The following is a 15,584-nucleotide window of genomic DNA, read 5'->3' as shown; positions in this document are numbered from 1 at the left end:
CAGACGCTTAATGACTGAGCCACTCAGGCGCCCCAAGATTGATGGTTTTCTTTTTCTAGTCTGTTAATATGATGAATCACATTGATTTTCAAATATTTAATTAGTTTTGGCATCCGGAAACCCTACTTGGTTATGATACATTTATCATATATATATATATACACGGATTCAATCTGTTAACATTTTGTTGAGGATTTTGGTGTCTATGTTCACGAGGGCTATTTTTTTTGTGCTGTTTTTGCTGGGTTTGGTATCAGGGTAATGGTGGCCTCACAAAATGACTTCGGAATGTTCCCTACCTTTTTATTTTCTAAATATCATGTAGAATTGATGTTATTTCTTCTTCGAATGTTTGGTAGAATAGTCTCATTTTATGTGCAAAACTTTGAAATGTGAATTCCTAACACTTAAAAGTATCTACTAATAATCGTAATTGCAAAGCCAGCAAATCGCACGAGTCATAAAACATATCTGTTGAATTGTTACATGGCAACAGTTTCAGCCGGTTCACAGTACTTACCAGTGAAGTCATCTAGGTTGGAGTTTTCTTTAATGGAATGTTTTAAAATACAAATTCAAATTCTTTAAAATGTAAAATTATGTATTTACATTATCTCTTTCTTCTTGGGTAGGTGGTTGGTAGTTTGTGGCTTTCAAGAAATTGGTTCATTTTATCTAAGTTGTCTAATTTGTGTGCACAGTTACTTATATAATATGGCTAGACATTTATTAATTTCATTGATTTTTTTTCCCAAAGAATCAGCTTTTGGTTTCATTGTTTTCCTTTTTCAATTTCATTGAGTTCTGCTCTTATCTTTATTATTTCCTACCTTCTGCTTGCTTGCGGTTTACTCATCTTTTTGGATGAGTAAAATAAGCAGTAAGAAACTCAGCAGTAAGAAACTCAAGAGTTTCTTAAGGTGAAAACTTAGGTTGAGGATTTGAGACCTTTCCTGTGTGTTGTTTTTTTTTTTTAAAGATTTTATTTATTTATTTAACAGAGATAGCCAGCGAGAGAGGGAACACAAGCAGGGGGAGTGGGAGAGGAAGAAGCAGGCTCATAGTGGAGGAGACTGATATGGGGCTCGATCCCACAATGCCGGGATCACGCCCTGAGCCGAAGGCAGGCGCTTAACCGCTGTGCCACCCAGGCGCCCCTAGACCTTTCCTGTGTTCTAATGTAAGAATTTAATACTATAAAATTTCCTCTAAGCATTGCTTTAGCTGCATCCCATAATTTCAGTACGTTGTACTTTCATTCATCTGAAAATATTTTCTAATTTCCCTTGAGATTTCCTCTTAGACTCATGGATTATTTAGAAATGTGTTGTTCATTTCCATGCATTTGGGTATTTTCCAGTTATAGTTTTATTATTTTTTTACTAGCTTAATTCCATTATGGTTAGAGAATATACTTAGGATTTTAATTCTTTTAGATTGGTTAAGCTTTGTTTTATAACCCAGGATATGGTCTACCTTGGTGAATGTTCAGCATGTACTAGAAAGGAATGTGTATTCTGACAATGTGGGGTAGAGCACACTAAAATGTCAACTAGATGCAGCTGGCTGTTTTGGTTTCAGTTTGCTATCCTTCCTGATTTTCTTCTTTTAAATTTTATAAATTTCTTTTAAGTAGTCTCCACGCCCATGTGAAGCTTGAACTCACAACCCCGAGATCAAGAGTCACATGTTCTACCAACTGCACCAGCTAAGTGCCCCATATCCTTGCTGATTTTCTATCTACCAGTTCCATCTATTGCTAAATGAAGACTGCTGAATATCTAAGAATTGTGGATTTGACCTTTTCTCCTTTTAATTCTATCAAAATTTGCTTCATGTATCTTGAAACCCTGTTGCTAGGTGTGTATACATTTAGAATCGTTACATCTTCTTGGAAAACTGACTCTTTCATCACCAAGTTATGCCCCTTTCTATCCCTGCTAATTTTCCTTGCCCTGAAAGTCTACTTTGTTTGATATTAACATAACTACTTTAGCTTTCTTCTACTATGTTTGTAGGATGTATCTTTTATACCTTCCTGCTTTTAACTTACCTCTATCATTATATTTAAAGTGGGTTTCTTGTAGACAGCGTAGAGTTAGTAGGGCTCATTTTTGGTCTTAAATCTGTTCTGACAATCTCTGCTTTTTATTTGGTACATTTAGATCATTAACATTTAATGTAATTATTAATATGTTTGGATTTAAGTCTGATTTTGTTTAGTTTCTGTTTGGGCCTTAGGTTTTTGTTCCTCTTTCTCTCATTTTCTCTCTGTTCTGGAATGTTTCCAAGTATCTTTTGTTATCTGAGTAATTCTTAACATCTCATTTTATCTCTAGAGGTTTTGACCACCTATCATTGTATAGTCTGTTTTTAATGGTTATACTATGCGTTATAGCATAATCTTTTAGTCTACTTAGAATATTTTGCCATCTTAAGAAGAATGTAAAATACGGGGCGCCTGGGTGGCGCAGTCATTAAGCATCTGCGTTCGGCTCAGGGCGTGATCCCAGTGTTCTGGGATCGAGCCCCGCATTAGGCTCCTTCGCTGGTAGCCTGCTTCTTCCTCTCCTGCTCCCCCTGCTTGTGTTCCCTCTCTCGCTGGCTGTCTCTCTCTGTGTCAAATAAATAAATAAAATCTTAAAAAAAAAAAAAAAGAAGAATGTAAAATCCTTACCTCCATTATTTCTTTTACCTGCTCCCCCTTTATGTTGCCCTTGTCAAATATATCACACTGACATATGCTGAAAACCCCACCAAACAAGCATTAAACTGTCATACATATCTCAAAGAATTTAGGAGGAAAACACTCTATCTACCCAGATATTTATCATTTCAGTTGTTCTTCTTTCACTCTTGAAGTTCCAGATTCCCTCTGGTATCATTTCCCTTCTCCCCAAAGAACTTTCTTTCATATTTCTGTTAGAGCAACTAGTTTTCTTCTTCATCTTAAAATGTCCTTATTTTGCCTTCATTCCTGAAGGTTATTTTCACTGGAAGAGGAATTCTGAACTGATAGTTCTTTTCTTTCAGGACTTTAAAAAATTGTTCTACTTCCTTTTCTTCTCCACTGTTTCCAGTTAAAATCCATGGTCATTCAAACAACTGTCTTTTCACATGCTGTTATTTTTCCCCTTGGCTGCTTTCAAATGTTTTGTATTTGGTTTTCAGCAGTTTTTCATGTGTCTGTGAGGATTTCATTAAGTTATCCTATTTGGGATTCTCCGAGCTTCTTAAATCTGAAGTCTATGTCTTTTGCCAAATTTAGAGTTTTGAACCCATGTTTCTTCAAATATTTTTTTCTGCACCAGGCTGTCTGATCTCTTTCTGGGAGTCTGAGGATACAAACATGACCTTCTGATATTGTCCCATAGGTCCCTGGGCTCTGTGTTCAGTTTCTTTTTCTTACCACTCTTTCTTCTCTCTGTGGCTCAAACTGGGTAATTTCTAGTGATCTATTTTCAATTCATCGACTCTTCTCTTTGTCATCTCCAATCTGCTATTAAGCCCACCTGGTGAGTTTTAAAATTTTAGTTATTGTATTTTTCAGTTCAGCATTTCTATTTGGTTCTGTTTCTCTGCTGAGACCTTCTATATTGCTCAAGAACATTCACACTTACTTTTTAAAGCATGATGTTACTATCTGCTTTAGTCTTTGTCTGATAATTCCAACATCTGTGTCATCTGGGATTGGCATTTGCTGACTACTTTTTCCCTGCAAGTCTTTGGGATTTTCTTGGTTCTTCCTATGTCAAGTAATTATAGTTGATACCCCAAACGTTCTGAGTATTATGTTGTGAGACGCTGAGTCTTCTTTAAAGTCTATGGAGAACGTTAATAATTTTCTTTTAGCAGGCAAGTGACCAGGTTAGGCTCTGCCTCCTGGGCCAAGGGGTGATAGAATAGAAAAATAAAAGCAATCAGGATTCTCCTCATGCTTTTGGTCAGAGATTTAGGCAGCTGTGCTACCACTGCTGCAGCCACAGGACTGCCTAGGGACTAGGGTGGGGGAAAAAGAAAGGAGAAAAAAAAAAAAAAACCCAGGGGAATCCCCCAATTCTCTGTCCTGTAGGACAGGACATTTACTGCTCTGTAGACCAGACAGAGAAGCTTCTTTGCACCTGCTATACAGTTCCAGATTTCAGGCTATCATGAAGGTTGTATCAGAAGTAAAATAAACAGGACACTCACCACCAATTTGATGGTACTTTGAGTTCCCTAATCCACTGGCCAGAGTCCTTAGATAGCTACTCTATGCTTTTGGTCCAGGGTTTTTAATTGTATTTAGCAAGAAGGAAAAGGTGGTGTGTGCTTACCCCATCTCACTGGGAACTGGAACCACACCAGAGGCTCTTAACTCCATCATACAACTAGGTTAGGGAACCACTGTATAGGTGTATGTGGGTATTCTAATCAGGGATTGACAAACTTTCTGTAAAGGGCCAGACGGTAAATATTTTTTGCTTTCTAGCCGTACAGTCTTTGTTGCTATTCAACCTACTCTTTCCTTTCCTTGTCTCTCTAATCTCTGCACCCAATGTGGGGCTCAAACTCATGACCCCAAGACTAAGAGTCACATGCTCTACTGACTAAGCTAGCCAGGCACCCCTCAATCTACTCAGTTCTGCTGTAGTAGTGTGAAAGCAGCCAGATAATATGTAAATGAATGGGTTATCTTGCAACAAAACTTTAAACAAACAGGTGACAGGCTAGATTTGGCCCACAGCCCATGGTTTGTCGACCCCAGTTCTACTTCATAAATAAACTTGGCTAATGGCAAAGTTCATTTTTGGATTCTTTTCCATTCCTTAGATAGCTGAATTCTTCAAATAACACATAAGTTATTGCTCTTCCATTCCTAATCCCATTATGCACAAGAACTATGGTGCACATTCAATTTTGGTTCAATTATGCTCTCTGATTCTTGCAATAGTTACTCCTCTGGAGCTAAAGTCTTAAAAATTAAAATTCAAGGAGTTTTGACTGACCTTATACCTTTCACATATAACTGAAAATGCTACAGTTATTTCAAATAAAAACCCTTATTTGCAATTTTCTTAAGGATATGTTAAAGTAGACATCTTGGGTAACGGTGTTCCAACTTGTTTTTCCAGGCTGACTGAAGGTGTAGAGAGACTGCTATCCTTTCACTCACCTGGTTTCCTGCCACAGAGATAGAAGGCTAGTCTGTCAGTCAGCTCATACTGTATTTCTACAAGGCGTTCTGCCAGCTCATGGTGCCCTCCTTGCCTACCAAGAGAAAACAAAGTACCATTTATATTCCTCGCCAGCCACTGGCTCTAGGATAAAAAAAGCACAGAGATGTCTTCCAAGACACCTGAGCAATTTACCAAATGTGACTTAGAATAATCAACCTTTTGTGTTAGGTAAACTGTCAAGGTCTACTTTGATTCCCACCTTTATAAACTGTTTTCACAATCTGAACTACCCCCTTCCTTTATTAATTTACAGAACAGAATACTTAATAAGGAAATGAAGGACTTATGGGAGAGATAAAGAATAACTTCATCTAATGAGGTAGAAAATAAAACTAATAAATGGTCTAGAGTAGAGGTTCATAAAGATTAAAGTGCTTTACAACACGTAGATATCCAGGCCCCAACCTCGGGAATTCTGAATCAGTAAGGATGGGATGAGTGTGAACATCAATATTTTGAAGGTCTTTCCCCTAGAGGCTCCTGAGGCAGCCAGTCTGATTCTGGATGAGAGTTTAGTAACCACTTCAACGTCTGTAATTCGGGGAGAGACCGACCAACGGAATGCACAGCTCACATCTGTAGCTACTTTTACCTCCTTAAACTTCAATTTACGTAACAGAAAACATGAGGTTTGCCTTTCTTCATTCATGAAGTAAATACTTACACTATCTGAAATCTTTTTAGTAACCAGGCATATAAATAAATTATTACATTGAGAGACTATTACATACACAAGATACACAAGAGGAAACTCCAAGGGAAGTGATAATAAGTACCACGTACTGAGGGCTCTCTTCCCTTTAAACGCTTAAGTCTAGTTTCTGCCACTTTCTCTTCCCACCATTCTAAACACTGCAAGATATACCCCTGACCTACCACAAGTTTGATTTCTGAGACACCTATCTTTTTTTCCTCATTTTTTTTAACAGCCGTAAAATCAGGAAGTATGCTACAATTGATGGTACGTCATCATTTAATTGGCCGAGTTGTTCTCGTTTTTGGTGGTATATGAGATAATGATGACCTATACAGTCAGTGGAATCTTGGATCCAGGAAATACTATATTCCTCAATACCTCAGCTCTTATTATTCCCAGACACACTCTGCTCTATCCAGTAAAGTCCTCTGCTGTGCTGAACGTGCCCTGTCCATCTCTCCCTCCTGAACTGAAATCATGCCTTTCTTTTTCACTTGGAATGCCTTAGCTCCTCCTTCACATACCCAAATCCAACCCATTTTTCAAAGACCAACTAAAGAAGCTTCTTACTGACTTAGGCCACAATGAAGAAATCTTATATACACCTTTTAAGACCAGTTATCCATTTTGGCAATGAATTCCACATTATCTTGCCTCATTGAACTCTTTCACACACTTACGAATCATCTCCTCCAGGAAAGAAGAAATTCTGGGACAGCACCAGTTTTGGCATTTCACCCATTTTATCCTCTGCAGAACAGAGTAGAGTGCTTTGCAGTTGATAAAAAGTTAATTTGGAAAAAGGGAAGATGAGCCATCTTCTATCGTTTAAGTGATATTCAAGACTAACTTATGGATTTGTTTATTCTTCCAGCATTTCACAACGTTTTTAAACCAAGAAGAAACTTAAAAGAATTTTACAGCAAGCACCCAGACATCTGCTACCTAAAACCTACAATTAACATTTTACTATTACTTGTTTAATCGCCTACCTATCTGTACAGATCTGTTAAGTTCAAGCAATGACTAAACGTATTAAACTGAGGAGTGGGTTTTGCAATTCTTGATACTTGTTTTGGACTCTGCCTATGGCTCAAATACCATTGCGTTAGAAGTCATGTGAAAGACTGGAAGCTAAGCACACGCGTTAATGGTTCTACCTCCTCTGACTTTGCCAGGCTCTGAGCTCATAGGTATTTGAAATGTCTTCATCTGCAAAATGACAGGATGTAAATCCTTAACTTAAAGGGGTTAAATGTTAATCATACACAATTTAGCCACCTAACAATGAATCATACCCAACATAAATAATTCCTCACCAAGGCAGTGACAAGAATCTAGGTCTCTCACCTTGCATAATCCACAGGAGTTTTTCCACTAGAATCCTGTGTGCCTGGGTCTGCTCCATATACCGCCAATAATTCTGCCTGTAAAATCTGCCCTGCTTTGGAGGCAACATGGAGTGGGGTATTTCCTTTTTCCTAAGAAATATTAATAAAAAGTAGACAAACAACCAAATTAAATAAAACTAAAGGCTACACAAACACAACCCACTTAATTTCAATTTAGTATCTGAATCAATCCATGCTCTTCTCACAGGGTGAAAGAAGTTGGCTTGTGCTCCTAAAGATAACAGCCTCAAACAGGTTTCGAGATTCCCCGTTCTCACGCTTGAGTGAAGTTGCTGAAAAATACAAACCAAAAAAATATCTGTTAAAAGTGTAAAGCATGGTATACCAGAACAGCTGGCAGATCATTTTAATACACATTATATTAGTAATAATCAACAGTTATTTAGCTAATCAGGTCCCAGCAGCACTCTCTCCCTTGCTGGTCACAACTACCCCTAGGCTCTAAGGTGGGCCCAGGTCTACTTTACTGATAACAAGGGTTAGGAAGGCGGATCTGCCCAGATGCATGATTTGTCTAAGTGGCACAACCAGACCCGAAGTGAGAGGCGGTATGAGAAGGTGGGTGAACACGGCTCTGAAGTCTCAAAGACCTCATGTTCAAGCCGTACACCCTTAAGTTGTGGGACCTTGTGGAAGTTCTTTAAGCAATGTGAACCTTAGTTTCTTTAGCTCTAAGATGGTGATAACGATGCCACCTATTCACAGGGTTGCTGTAAGGAGTCGATGATATAACCAAGTGCTTAGCATGGAGCCTGGTACACAGGAAATGCTCAAAGAATACAGCTGCTGTTATTATAATCATCAGTATTATTTGTTGTTATTAGTGAACCTAGGGCTTTAGGGCTGCGTATCCCACACCGTGTGAACTACAGGATTCTGCCTTATAGCACACCATCTCCACAACACCATTCTTGGCCTTGTATACAATACTTTTAACAAAGTCTTTCAGGAGGAAATAGGCCTGTGTTTATCACATTCCGTACCACTGCAGAAAAGCTCTTACACATGAAGATGAGCTGCTTTCCTTCAAGTCTAACCTAGAATTGTCTAAAATGCAATAACCCTTATTGTAAGAATGTAGAAATCTACTCCAGCATCTATATCTACACCTTTTTCTAAAATTAATGTATTTAATATTTTTAAATTGTGGTAAAAAACCCATGCCAGGGGCGCCTGGGTGGCACAGCAGTTGAGCGTCTGCCTTCGGCTCAGGGCGTGGTCCCGGTGTTGTGGGATCGAGCCCCACATCGGGCTCCTCCGCTGTGAGCCTGCTTCTTCCTCTCCCACTCCCCCTGCTTGTGTTCCCTCTCTCGCTGGCTGTCTCTATCTCTGTCAAATAAATAAATAAAATCTTTAAAAAAAAAAAAACAAAAAACCCATGCCAGGTCTTATTAATTAGCAGAAGTAACAGTTATATATATTCTGTGCAAAGTTTAAAACTCTGATTGTGAGCGCCCATGCTCTGTGTGAACATTTCCTAAGAGCAGTGCTTTGAAAATAAAGATGCATATTTCTCATGGCATCTCTCAAAAACATGCAAAGGCCCACATAAAGAAAACCATTGACTCATTTTACAAGTATAATAAAGAATCCCAAGCACTACAACTTTGAGTCATTCTGCTTCCTGAAGATCGTACTCAGTATGGAGCCCAGAAACCCAAAGAGGTCCCTTTAACTTTCTAGTCCCTTCTAGAATCAAACTCAAGGATGGTTCCTATTTCAAAGTTAAACAAAAAACTTATAGAAATATAATTTTAAAACCATATCTGAAAAATACAAATCATTTTCTAGATACATAGTTATTTTTCCTCTTTGCCCTTGTACCTCCCCTAACATGAATGGCTGCCATTTGAACTAAAATTAAAGATGAAACCAACTGCAAAAAAGGCTGTTATTAATTATTTAGAGTACAGAAAGGTTTTTTTTCCTTTTCTTCCTCTAAGTTTTTTCAAACATGACAATATACTGTTTCATCCAGCAGTTTTAGGGATTTTAAAAGGTGTGCCCACCTTGCTAAGGTCTTTGGCAGTCACGCTGTCATCATCCCGGCAAGGCAAGCGATGGACAAATGCTAACATCTGATACTTGGCTCTGATGAATTCTGCTTTATTAGGACTGGTTCGGGCGGGGGGGGGGGGGAGAAAACAAAACAAAACAAAACAGAACAGCTCACTTGCAGTTCGGATGTAACATTCCCCATTCTTTAGGCTGTAAAAAGAAGAGGAAGTGACCCGCATCCCCTACTTGAGAAGAAAATGAACAATAGTGAAATAAGTTCCAGCAGGAGTTTAAGACCTGAAGTCTCAAAACATCAATTAGTCATTCTAATGGCCAGGACTGCAGAGCGCTTGCTTTTTAGAGCCTCTCTCTCTTCTCTGTAATTTTCTTAATTGACCTAGCGGCCTTGTGAGGAAGCAGTGTTACATCCCATCCTACAGGTCAGACATCAGGCAGACTGCAGTCCAGAACCGAGATTTCTGGTCTGACTGCCTCTTGTCTGAGCAACTAGGCTTAAATCGGATTACAATAACAGCCTCTGAGCCTTAGTCTCAAACTGGAGAAGCCACTGACTCGTGCTGTGCAACCATGCAAAAGCGATGGTCCTGTGCCCAGCCTTGTTCTGCATTTCTGATAGCAAAGAGCTCAGTGCACAACTGGAGTGTAAGCACCTCCTGTACCGCCCTTCTGGAGGCTGGTCCAAAGTAGCTGCACTCATTTTAGTGGGCCCCATGTGTTATGAAGAAATAAAAGTATTTATAAACATTCCACTCACTGTACTTTATCCTGTGGATTAGCTTTACGTCTTCCGCTCATAATAGAGGCAGGGTCCAGCAAAGAATGCTCCCATATAGAATTAGCACCATTATTATACAAGGTTTCAACCATCTAAAACCAAGCAGTATAAAATCATATTTTAATTTCTTTCCACAAATATTCACTGGAAATTGTAGTGACTGAACTGGGAAAACCAAGCCCCACTGCAAATATCAGCATCACGGGGGGTGTCCTACAAATCATTGTTTTCTGATTCTAGAATGAGAAAGATGAACCTTCTATGCAGGATTCAGGTCTGACCAGGAGGATGGCTAAGTACCTAAAAGGGTTTGATTGTTTTTACGGATTATGAAGGAAGAGCACTCTGACACTTTGGGGCAGTGTTTCCCAAGCCCGATCATTCAAATACTAATTTCAAGATTCTTAACAACCCATGTACTGTCTAGACTTTCTGCCTAAGATTTTCCTTTAAATCCACTCATTTTTAAAAAAACTTTTACTAGCAGTTATGGCTTGATGTGCTAGTTAAAGTTTTCCTATAAACATTAAAATAATGCAACTGTTAAAATAAATATTTGAGTATTACCTACATCTGTCTTGAGTACCACTGGTGGTTCATGTGCCATACTTTCGGAATTGTTCTTTTAGGGTCAAGCCTGGCATTTTAAACTACTCATCTCTGGACTTTCTTCAGGCCCTATAATGAAATCTGTAAACAAAGACCTGAGAGCAGTAAACACCCACTTTCACATGAGAAGGAGCTGTTAGAAACTTCTGAGCAAAAGTTATTAATAAATCATACTTCCCAATTTCATTTCAAAGCGTGACTCCTGACACAGCCCCATCTGTTTTCTTGCATTGGTGGAGACACTGTCACATCAGAGACCCAAACCCACTTGTTCTGGCCCATGGGTTTATACAGGCAAGTTTAAGGGACATGTTGAGCAGCTGCCACAGATTTAGTAAAATATGTACTCAAGACAAATGAAGGCGAAACACATGCTTAATTCTGACTTCCAAACAGAACTTGAAGAATGTGCACCCCAAAATAGAAGTACAGGTGACATGACATTCAACCCCAAATAAAACAAAGAGTTCACGTGACACTTAGCAGGGTGTCGGGCATTCAACTGAAACCTGTTAACCCAATTTGGTCTCTAACATACAACAAGAATTTCAAGAAAACTTGAATCAGATGTTTCAGAGATTTCTAAGGAATCTCACTCCATGCTTCCATCAAAGCAGGAAACGTAAGGAAAAGTTCCTGAGACCACACTTTTTAGAAACATTATTTGTGGTATATGGCAAAGATGGACTGTTTAAAAACAATTTCTGGCGACAGTCCAGAAAATCAGCGATGAAATGTTACCAAGAAATTTTAACAATTCTTTTTCTATCTACAATTGAGCTTTTGGGACAAGATTGATTTGTTAGGAGGGGAAAAAAATCTTAAATGAGGACTTCAGTTCTTACATACAGTACTAATAGGCACAGCACCTCTATTCAGTTATGATTCAAACATTCTTTTAAGATTTAAAACGTATAGTAGGAGAAATTTTAGTTGCTAAAACCATGAGGCCTAAAAGCTCAAATTACAAACCGTGAGAATTCTTACTCTTTACCTGCAGCAACGTGGGAGGCCACGGTGTGTGTTTCAGATGCCTTACTTGAGAGATGTGGCGCCCTAGGCTCCGATGGACACTGCAGCACTCATCACATATAAAAGTTCCCCTATTTACTGATGCCCAGGAAGGATCTGGAAAGAAGAGCAACATCTCAGTGGTGAGGATACCAGGTGGCTGCTAAACGGCCAGATGGCCAAAGATGACTGAGGTTTGGTTTTTCAGAAAAATGAGACATTTCTGTTGTTAGAATGCTAGTCAACACACCAAGCTGGTGAGCCTGTCTGATGACACCACCTATCAGGGCTGATTGGGTACCACATTAACTGAGACTAAACACATGAGCTGAAGCCCTAAATAAGCGGTTGTCTCCTTTCTGGTCCAGGGCCACAATCTGCAGCGCTAATGGGATCTACCATCTCGGATGCGTGCTCCTTCATTCAACGTAGAGAAGCCAACTGAGAGGGTACAGGTGAATCATTTCAAACCAGTCTCCACAAACAGCAAGATAACATAGCCAGGTCAGTGAATAATCTGCACAGCATTATCTGAAGCGAATGCGGAAGATGCTGCTGCCGTCATCTGCTGCTTTCCCCCCGCACGGCTCTAGGCCTGCCAGAGAGCTGCGAGCAACACAACAGTAAACTGCTTGGCTGTGGTGGCTCGGAGGACACACTGAGGAATCGGGCCCTCTCTGCTAGAAAATGTCCTAGGACATCCGTTAGTTGTTTCAGATAAACTGCTGAGGCCCACCTCGCAGCTGATCTGAAAGAACAGAAGCTGGAATAACAGCAGCTTCGAAGAGGCAAAGATGTAAAATAAAAGTGAGTCGTATTTTTGGTGCATGTACAATACTTCTTCCCCACCAAATCCCATGGAGCTTCAGCAGACATCCTTTGAGACGAGGAATAATTCGTACTTGGTAAGCAGTGAGAATAATCCACACTGGGCAAGTAAACTGAACACATACTTAGAAACCCCAGATACAAACAGACTTTCTATATTTCGTCAGATTCACAATGGGGTGACAATAGGTGCCACTCAAGCTGCCTGGTCCAAGAGTTATATTTAGAAATTCTTCAATGTCCACAAAAATCCCTAAAATGCATGTACACCATCTTTACCATTTTTAACAGTTTATTCAAACCCTTTCCAACCATATAATGAAAAGTTCCGAGATTTCAATCAGAGACAAATCCTGGGGGTCAGAGAGTGTGGTGGTTGAGAGGGTGGCTCTGGAGACAAGCAGTCCAGGGTTGGAACCCCAACTCTGCCACTTCCGGCACAATAACCTCAGATAAGTTATTTTCTTGAGCATCCTCACCACGGATCAAATGGGAATAACAGCATACCTCAGAGGAGGGGGCATACAAAGGGTAAAGTTCTTTGCATATAGTAAGTAGTCAGTAATGTCAGCTGTTAGAACTTTTGTAAATTATTTTCTAAGTACCATTCAGATATTTTCAAGGGGCTGCTGAAATTCTTGACAACCGGAAAAAGTTTTTGATTGCCAATACTTAAGACATCAATTGTTTCAGGTGAATACTATTACTATAGTGAAAAATCTCAAGTGGAGTTTTCAGGTAGTCCAGCTCAGAGAACAATCTATTTAAAATGAACTAGATTTGGGGCACCTGGGTGGCTCAGTCAGTTTAGTGACCTACTCTTGATTTTTGCTCAGGTCAGGATCTCAGGGTCATGAGATCAGGCTCCAAACTCAGCATGGAGTCCACCTGGGATTGATTCCCTCCCTCCCTCCCTCCCTCCCTCCCTCCCTCCCTCCCTCCCTCTCTCCCTGCCCCTCCCTGTGTGTGTATAGGAGCTTGCCGGAGCACACACCTGCTGTCTCTCAAAATAAAATAAAACCTTTAAAACGAACTAGACTCATTCAAAAAAAAAAAAAAAAGTAAAATATTTGCTAAGATGTGATCATGGTCAAATGTTGCCATGAAATAAAACAGAAACAGAACAATTCAACAAAGTAAAATTCTGTCAGTACTACTATGCTATTCTGAAATGCGAAGACTGAAAACATCAAGATGAAAGATCCCTACAAAGATACATAACAACAGTGCTTTTTGTAGTTTGGTACTCATACTACTACTTAAAAAAAAAAAAAAGACTATTTTGAAGCATAGCTTTGGTTTTCACCTATCATTCAGAGGATTCACAGAGTTCCTGGAGAGTTTAAATAGGAATAAGACAACAAAGATTTAATACACATTAAGAAAGGTTCTCAATTAATCACTTTAACATCATGGCTCAGAATCCCATGGAAAAAATATTAGAATGTTCACAACACAGTAAAATCAAAATCGAGTTCATACGAATGACGTTGGTGAAACCCTTCCAGTTTACCTACATGTTCTATGCTGGGGCTTCTTCCCCAGACTCCAGGAACACCACAAACGGACTTCAGAAATGTCTGCGACCCCATCAAGAAATCATGAGTTCTGTATGAAAGAGTGACTACATGTGCCTTTTCTGGGGAGAAGGCCTTAGCAGTCATCAGAATCTTTAAAGGGACCCCCTAAGAGAAAGAGGCAACTCTCTGGGGCTCTGCAGAAAAGGCAGTACAAATTCCTAGCTGCTCAAGTTCACACAACATTTCAAGGTAGCCTAATTATATTCAAAACAGGAAGGAAGTGACTCAAGTCTCTGTAGATTAGGCATTTGAGACAACAACGAAAATGATACAATGGAAGAGAGAGTGTTCTGAAATATGCACGAAATGCTGCAGAAGGGCAAGACAGTCATTAGCGTGGATATGGAGAAACAGTTTTCCTTTTCCCCCATCACCTAATGAGGAGTAAGAATACATATTCCAAGAGGAAGTCTGCATCTAGACTCATGTGAATCAAACACATCACAGAAAGTTCAACTGAAAACAAGTAAGAAAATAAGGAAGTGGAACAAATAACATTTTCAGAGAATACGATGGAGTCTGTATAACCCACACTGACTTGAGGTCCTCTTTTTCAACTCCCCTACCCCCTTCCCCATCTGCAAAGGAAACTGGTAACCCCACTTGCACTACACAGGTCATGAAAGAACCACATAAGGTTTGACTTATCACAGTACTATTTAAAATCAGTCTCCACTGCCACATAACAAGATGAAGCGCAGAACAGTTGCAAAAACACTGGTGTTCAATGATTTAATTATGATGGTTAATTGGACTTTGTTGTAACCAAAGAAGTCAGCTTACCTTTGAATTACTTCAAATTTCAAAGCAGGTTAATCCAAGCACCAAGAATAGCATAGAGACCTGTCAATTCAGTTTCAATTGCTAAGAGGGATCTGAACTCTAAATCTGAAAACTCTAAATCCCTTATGCAAGGGAAGAATAGTTTTGACCTTTCAACATACCCATATGCCTATCCTGCCTGAATGCCCAAATGTGTCTATTTGCCAGTGATTTTGTTTCGTAGGTTGTAATTAATGTATGATTTAGAACCTCAACTCTAGCTTTAAGAGACCGCAAAGGTTCTGTACTAAACAACGCACTATAAAAAAGAAAAAACTTAGATGAGATTATCCTAAGAATATCCATTGACTTCCTTACCACTAAATGTGGTTCTCCCAATTATCTCCATCAGAAAAATAAGGAAATTAAGGCTAGGCCAAATGAAATCACCAGCCCAAGGTCACCCAGAGACAAAACCTAGTTTGAACCCAGGCCGTTCAGATCCCAAAACTCAGACACGCACTGCCTCGCAAGCGCTTCTTGTGTTTGCAAGACCCTGACCTTCTGGAGGTTCTCCCCGGTGGAGGTGGAGTGGAAGCCGGGATCTTAGGAGCAGGGAAATCATCTACGGGGATCCCCTGGAGAGTATCAGTGGACGGAAGTGGCGAGTGC

The 15,584-nt window shown here is 39.6% G+C and overlaps 1 protein-coding gene across 14 annotated transcripts in view; it reads right to left on the bottom strand.

The window, feature by feature from the left end:
• The window catches only part of GIT2 (GIT ArfGAP 2), a 49,376-nt gene that overhangs the window by 33,165 nt on the left and 627 nt on the right, over nt 1–15,584 (bottom strand). For all 14 annotated transcript variants that reach the window (XR_006778449.2, XR_006778448.2, XM_045791451.2 and 11 more), the window contains exons 2-7: nt 11,726–11,859; nt 10,102–10,214; nt 9,338–9,443; nt 7,514–7,600; nt 7,267–7,397; nt 5,156–5,250 (exon numbers count right to left, since the gene is read on the bottom strand). Coding sequence is in view for 12 of the 14 variants with exons in the window: in XM_045791451.2 (XP_045647407.1) it covers nt 5,156–5,250; nt 7,267–7,397; nt 7,514–7,600; nt 9,338–9,443; nt 10,102–10,214; nt 11,726–11,859 (666 nt within the window). In the remaining 2 variants the exon portion in view is untranslated. The remainder of the gene's footprint in view (nt 1–5,155; nt 5,251–7,266; nt 7,398–7,513; nt 7,601–9,337; nt 9,444–10,101; nt 10,215–11,725; nt 11,860–15,584) is intronic.

The sequence above is a fragment of the Ursus americanus genome, chromosome 30 (assembly GCF_024610735.1).
Source record: "Ursus americanus isolate L20-20 chromosome 30, mUrsAme1.1.p, whole genome shotgun sequence".
NCBI lineage: Eukaryota > Metazoa > Chordata > Mammalia > Carnivora > Ursidae > Ursus > Ursus americanus.
This window is presented reverse-complemented; position numbering and strand designations above follow the sequence as displayed.